Consider the following 7,247-nt stretch of genomic DNA (forward strand, 5'->3'; position numbering starts at 1 on the left):
GTGGGGTGAGGTAGAGAGAGAGAGAGACTTTGAATGATTGAGTAGCTTTCAATTTCCAGAGAAAGTCCAAACCGAAGATATAGTGAATATAGAGGTGGTTCAGATGGTTGATATAATGCCCAACACTAATCATCTTCCCTATCATGACATGGAGCATTTTAAAGATTTAATAAGTCATTATTTGATAATACATTCAAAAGAAAATTAGTCACATAAAAAATAATAATGATGGAATAATTAAAAATCTACCTAATAATGTCTTTTATCAATGTGAAATAACCAATCACAAACATGATATTAGTAGACGAATTGAATGATCTAAGAGCAACGGCCGAGCGGATGTAACAAAATGTGTTCAACAGTTGAGTCGAAGATCCAAGTAGAAAGCCCTAAATATACTCAAAAGTCGAGTCAAGGATCCAAGTATAAGGCCCTGTGGAATGTATTATAACACAATGAGATAAGAGCATGCTTTTCAAGGACACCGAAAATGGCATCCTCGTAAACAACTGACTTGAATGCTCAATACTCGAGTTACTTCCATAATGAAAGGGGAAAAAAACAATAAGAGATTGATCGTGAACCAGAGGTTGAAGGTACAATAGTTAATTCTATCGGAGCACCCACACAACACCTAAGCTACTTACAAGGCCACACCATGCAAAGCTGCAAACCAGAGATGATAATAGCATATAGCATCATACCTATGTTCGCTTATTGATGTTAACTTTTGCTCGACACAAACTTAGAAGTGTACCATGTTGCTCGGCTGGTAGTCCCTTCAATACATCTGCAATGGCAATCTCATGCCTGTTTTGTATTTCATCAAGTTCTTTCTTCTGTTCGATCAACAGTTGCTCCACTTTCTGAGCAATCAACTGCATATGCTCATGATCCAGTGGCTCTGATGTTCCACACGATTGCTCATGGTTATCCATATTCTGCTCGAGCTTGGATCCACAGTTACATGTTTGAGATCCAGTGCAGAAAACTGTCTCTTCATGATCTATGCCCGGCCTGTTGCTAGAGACTTGGTTATGCAAGATAGATAATGGCGATGAACCGATCACTACTTCATTTTCGACATAATCACTAAAATTTGTGGAATGTTGTCTCTGTTGTTTCGGTGAAGAACTGTTTGACTGATAGTCCCCCCTTTGGCTACCTTTAACAAATGAGTCATCTTTCCCATCGTAAACCTCAACAGATAGCTCCCAACTTCCATGTGAAACTAACTCATATGCATTCGATTGTGCAAAGGATGATGACGAGTCCACACTACCAGAATGAAGACGTTCCAGAAAGAGGTTACCTGATGGATCTAATTCATTGGGCAAAGCAGAAACTTCGTTTTCAGCTTCGGAAGCATGTCCATTGCTGTCTGAAATTGTTCCATCATTGCCATTTGCAAAAGGCCTCCAGTCTGGAAAAGAGGCTTGTATCTCAGCATCTATCATTGCTGCAACGGTCGTGACATCCTGATCGGTAAGGTCTAACTCAGCCACCATTTCTGTTGCAACACTCACAGATGTGTCTGCTTCGATATCAAATGGGAAAAGAATGTTGCGAACTTGACCTGTAAATAAAAATGGTCATGATGTTAATGCCCGACTCAACAAACCATAAAATGCAAACTTATTATTAACCTGTAGAATCTTCAAACCGAAGCTTCAAAGAAATTGTATTAATGTCTTTGCGTCGACCTTCCATGGTAAAATCTGCACCACTTGTACCTTCTTCTTGGTCATATTTAGAATTTGCACTTTCATTGGATTGGCCACCATTATCTGCATTTCAATCTAACATTATCGAAATAAAGGGAGCAAAAGAATCTCAGAGAATACGTATCTCATAAACATCAAGGAAATAGTGATGCTGCTAGTCATATCTTTCTCTACCTGGATGATTTGAAGTTGTTCCATGGGAAGAACCTATGAGATCATTTTCTGAGTCCAATTGAAGAAAAGGATCTTGTAATAATTCCTTCGCAGATAATCTTTCAGAAACATTGGCAATACATTTCTCAATAAACTTCTTAACTCCTGGATCTTTTACCTTGGCTAATGAGGCAGGCTTCACTCCCTACATGCAAGAAACTAGGCGTATCAGAGTGTCCAAATACAGAATCGATTGATAGAGAAACTGAGATATAGTTTATATTATAATCAGAGCATAAAACTAAATAGTGTCATTTATTAATAAATAGACAAACTCCAGTTACATAATTTGGAGAGATGTCATCAAAATGATAGATGGATCTAAGTCATCATGAGCATGCATCAAGTTCAAACTAGAGTAGGAAGTTGTAATTATCTAAACAAACCTCGATTACTCTCAACATGCCAATCCTTGCTTTTGATTGATTTATCAAATGAGCAACCTATATCTGATTATTACAACAGGTGTAAGTAACTAAGTATGGACCTACAGGTCAGTTGTAAATATAAACTATCATGATTCAAGATTGATATTTCAATACAAACTCTATAGGTGGAAGATCAATATTTATTTTCTGATAAACTCCACAATCATCTAGATGAATCCAAATCTAAATATTACGATGACACAGTTAGAAGAACTGAACATGGTATTACAACATCAGCATCATCCTGTTAATTCCAATTCAAAGTATATTACATAGATTTCATCCCTCCATTGATCTCTATGCAAAGCAACATTGCTAGTAAGATTCATCTCAGTAACTCACTTTTAATTGCTTAATTTGGTTAAGTTTTATATCTCTCTCTGCTTGTTAGGCCATGAACTTGATCGATTCAACTTGTCTAAGAATAAAATCTCTACGCCTAATTAATCTCAGATACTCTAGACAACCATCTTGCTACTCTTATCTTTATCATTATCTAAGTAATTATGATCTTTTGCCAATTATTAAATTCTTGGATCTCACCAATATGTTTTTGTTTTGAAAGATGTCTCTCTTAGTATTTCTTTCCTACTTTCCAGAATTTTAGCTTCTCCGATTCTCTTCGTCTCTTCTTCTACTCTCATTTACTCACCAAGGTGCTTGTTCTCATCATTTTACATTAACAAGAAATTGCAATCCCATCACTTGTAATGTTTAAGTGAATTTAAATACATTAATGTGATGCATCCCATCTCTGGATCCCTTCCCTAGCAAGCTATTGTTTACATAGAGACTCAAGTTTTGGCATTAGTGTAAGTTATCATCGCAAAGTATAATACATATATAATATGAATATAGAAAAAAAGTTTTTCTCATGGTCTGAAGATACTAATGGATTTCAATACATCATTAGTACCTTTTTCTAAAAAAATTCCAACACCACCATAAACATTAAGATGTACAAATGAACAGGATAGAAAAGTACTATTAGCAAAAGTGTATATTTATATTAACAAAAAAATTACAAGACCAAGGCATTTAGGGGTGAAATTGGGTTGGGTTGAGATGGGTTTTTGAAGAAATTGTGCCTAGACTCGAGTCATCAAAAAAAAAAATCAAACCTGAATCTTTGAGGAAAACCCCAAACTGAAAAAATTTCAGGTTTATCCAATATAGATAATGTATTATCCACACACATAATTCTAAATTCATGTATGTAAACAATATACAACTGGGAAGAATTAAGGTTTTTCTTTAAAAGAATCTAAGTCCTGATCTAAACCCAACTTAACCAACGATATCTTTCTCAAGTATGGGTATCAGTTCTCCTACATTTTCCACTTTTCCAATTTTGATGATGTTATTGAGTAGGCTAGAATTCGAAAAAAATTAGCCAACTCTGACGGAGTTCAACTGATTTAAATGAATACTATATAAGATGCCAAATCAGAGAGGCCAAGTGGCCAACTACTTAGTCAATGTACAGTCGTCCATGATATTTTTTGTATAAATTGGACAATCTCTCTATAAATGAGGTGATATCCATAGGTATGTTTATAGTTATCTCGATGTTTTGTATTGTTTTTTATGTTTTAATTATCTTCAACTGAAATATCAATCCAACTAATACAATCCTAATACTATTTTCCTTTTGCCAATCTCTAATCTGATATAATCTTGCAAGTTATGATAATGACTATGTGAATATCTAGGTGAGTTATACAGGGCTGACAACAAAACTGACAAAACACAAAACTGACTATTTCAAATACTTGAGTGAAAACATCAAAGAATCTCATGCACATGTCAAATGATTGCCTAAACTCGTTTTTCAATATATCTTCAAAACAATTTATGGATCTATGATCACTCATATAAGGGATCCAAACAATCTAAATCACTAAGGAACTTGAATCAGAACAAGATATCAAACAAGGACTCAAATTTCATAATAAGCCTACTTGAGGTTCAAAAAAATACTTGCATGTGCAATCATGGAACAATTTTTTCTTGTTAAACTTAAAGCGACACTGAAACTACAACAATCGAGAATCAAATTGAATAATGAAAAAAATTCAAGTAAACAATAATGGTATTAAGTTCTTAGTACTAAAAAATTATATTAGTACTAGCAAATTATATCACAATGAACACTTGGCAAACTCACCGATGTTACTTTCTTGTATATTTGTGCTGCATTGCTGCATTCCACATATGGATACTCAAATGTCACCAACTCTAGTAAACACATGCCAAATGCATATATATCTACAAGCTCATTGTATTCTTCCTCGTAAAGTTCTGGAGCCATGAACTCCGGTGTCCCTGCAATACGATGATAAATTGTAGATTTATGATCTATCATCATCTTATACAGTCCAACTAAACATTTCAACCAAACAGAATAAAGTAATGCATTCACCAATAACACTGTGAGCAGAGTTAGCATGGCGAAGAATGGCTGCCAATCCTAGGTCACCTATCTTCACCTCCCCTTGATTTCCATTCACAAATAGATTATCACATTTTAGATCTCGATGGATAACTGGCGGATCATTACTATGGAGGTAGAGAAGCCCACTCAAAATTTGCCTTGACCACTTCTTCAATGCTCTTGTATCGACATGCTTATGTTTTTTCCGATACCTGATCACGAAATAACAATAATTTCAAGCGTGATAGAAATTAGACAAACAAATCCAATCTGGTTGTTCCTTAAAGAGTGGAAATGACTAGCAGGAAAGACTGACTGGCGCAATGTCCCTGACGTAAAGACCTCGGTGATAAAATTGATATTATTATTCTTGGCGTCAACCCATGAGCTGTAAAACTTGATAATGTTCTTGTGCTTCAGGGTCTTCAGCAAGTGAACCTCAGAATAGAGTCTATCCAGGTCATCTGCGTTTCTCAGCAAATCTACCACCTTCACCTGATTCCAAGCAACTTCTATTCCTTCTAATTCATCAAAAGCCTTGTATCTGATGGATCATCCTAGTCAAGGATTCCAATCAGCATGTTGATGCCAATTCAAAGCTAGACGTACAAATTCACAATCAATAAAAGAATAAAAAAAACACAACTTTAGCTTAAAACGAAGCATTAAGGATACACAGTCTTGAAAGCGCCCTTCCCTAGGACCTCATTATACTGCATCGTCAAAACAAACAAATTAGGTTTACACCATCGCGTAATTTGTTTAATCTAATAACTGAAAAAAAAACAGATTTTTATGCGGAAAAACATAGAACTTGAGATTTCTGACGAACCCTTCCATAACGCCTCGTGGGGTCGATCTCCACAAAGTCAGGATTAAGATCGTCTGGCTCCTTCTCCGGCGGCGGGCCTGCGGACATGTCTCTGCGGCACCACGACTCCCCAAGCCCTAATCCAAGAAAGACTCAAATTTGTACCAGAGGGATCGCCGGAGAAAGATAGAAAGCAATCGATCAAATCGAAGCGAATCACTCGGGATTCAAGAGGTGGCAGGAAAGGGAATAAGTATAACAGGGAAGAGCGACGAGAGTTTCCTTTGAGATCGATCGATAGAGAAGGGAGAGGAGAGATTCAGAAGAAAGCGGATCCGCCCGACCCAGTCCCGACCCGACCCAAATAAGCTCCTGTTGCTTTTTTTTTTTTAAAAAACTCCGTGCCGTGTCAGACTGTGACATGACAAAAACAGAGATCCAAACGGGACGGAGCCAGCCACCCGTTAAGTTTCGTATTTGATTTCTTCAGGTTAGCGGGTTCCTCCGACTTTGACCGAGTGGTTCCGAGCGAAGTGAAAGGACACGTGTGCAGCGAATACAGGAGACACATCACTTTCACGAGGAGCGTTTGAAATTTCGTTGGACTGGAAAATTTACGGGAGGGAATTTTTATCTGCCACGCGGCAATTGTCACGTGACATGGAGGAAAAAGGTCGAAATGGACTCGGATATGGCCGGATTTAACGTTGAGCACTCGAACCGACCGGATTGTTTAAATTAAAATCGATTAAATTAATTTTTTTAACCTAATTTAACCCAACAAATTTTCATATAAAAAATCAAACCAAAAAACATCCGATTAAAAATAACTAAACTTTTAATATTTATTAGATTCAATAGGAAGGGGATTCTTGATTTTTGTTCAAACATAACCGAATTTGGTATATAATCGAATTTGAATATTTAAAAGTGAGACTAAATTAGGTATAATTGATTTAATCTAATTTGAATTTTTAAAATATAGATTGAACCGATTTAATTGAAATAATTAATATTTAAAAAAAATCAAAATTTCAAATTAATCAAATCGAAAACAAGTGTTGGTTCAATTCTGGTTTGGAAATAGATTATATTTCATCAAAACTTTTGAAAACAAATGCAGACTCACGGCTCAATTCTAGTTCGAACCCATCTTCCAATTCACTTTCCAATTCTGGTCCATATGCTATCAGCATGAGATAGTTGGTGTGCTTTAGTTTGTCACTGTCTGATTCCTCCGTGGACAATTCATCCCAAGTTGTCTTGAGGGCTTTCTTCTTCATGAGATTCAGGCAACCATTCTTGTAATGCCCTTTCTTGTTGCATCCAAAGCACATGACATTTATCTTGTTGTTGTTGGAAGTAACTTGATCTTTTGTCGATCCCTTTTGGTGAAGTCTTTTTTTCTTTTAGTGAATATCTTTCTTACCAAGTCACTAGGTGTTCTTCATCATCTGAGTCTAGGTCAAACACATTTTCTTATTCTTGTTTAGGTCTGGATTTTTCTTTTGACTATCCTGCAACAAGAGCAATACATTTCTCGATTTTGGTATTAGTTTGTTTATGTAACTCTAATTCATAGAAAAGTTCATATAATTTTAATTTAGATAAATTCCTCAAGATTTTGTAGGCATCTA

General features: G+C 35.9%; 1 protein-coding gene across 1 annotated transcript; it reads right to left on the reverse strand.

Annotated features, from left to right (window-relative positions):
• Positions 1-396: 396 nt before the first annotated feature.
• Positions 397-5,956, reverse strand: LOC122045798 (probable serine/threonine-protein kinase WNK3). The gene is made up of 8 exons (XM_042606169.1): positions 5,632-5,956; positions 5,475-5,512; positions 5,116-5,343; positions 4,788-5,011; positions 4,533-4,690; positions 1,899-2,082; positions 1,647-1,787; positions 397-1,576 (listed from the first exon to the last, which is right to left on the reverse strand). The coding sequence occupies exons 1-8, from the start codon at positions 5,716-5,718 to the stop codon at positions 705-707; spliced, it is 1,932 nt and encodes a 643-aa protein (XP_042462103.1). The 5' UTR covers positions 5,719-5,956; the 3' UTR covers positions 397-704.
• Positions 5,957-7,247: the final 1,291 nt, after the last annotated feature.

Source organism: Zingiber officinale, chromosome 2B (genome assembly GCF_018446385.1).
Source record: "Zingiber officinale cultivar Zhangliang chromosome 2B, Zo_v1.1, whole genome shotgun sequence".
In the NCBI taxonomy this organism is placed as follows: Eukaryota; Viridiplantae; Streptophyta; class Magnoliopsida; order Zingiberales; family Zingiberaceae; genus Zingiber; species Zingiber officinale.

Excerpts from the sequence above, each read along its gene's own strand:
- LOC122045798 (XM_042606169.1), bottom strand. The coding sequence starts at position 5,718 with ATGTCCGCAGGCCCGCCGCCGGAGAAGGAGCCAGACGATCTTAATCCT. Across the intron at positions 5,513-5,631 it reads CCACGAGGCGTTATGGAAGG|TATAATGAGGTCCTAGGGAA; the intron begins GTTCGTCAGAAA and ends TTGACGATGCAG. Across the intron at positions 5,344-5,474 it reads AAGGGCGCTTTCAAGACTGT|ATACAAGGCTTTTGATGAAT; the intron begins GTATCCTTAATG and ends ATGATCCATCAG.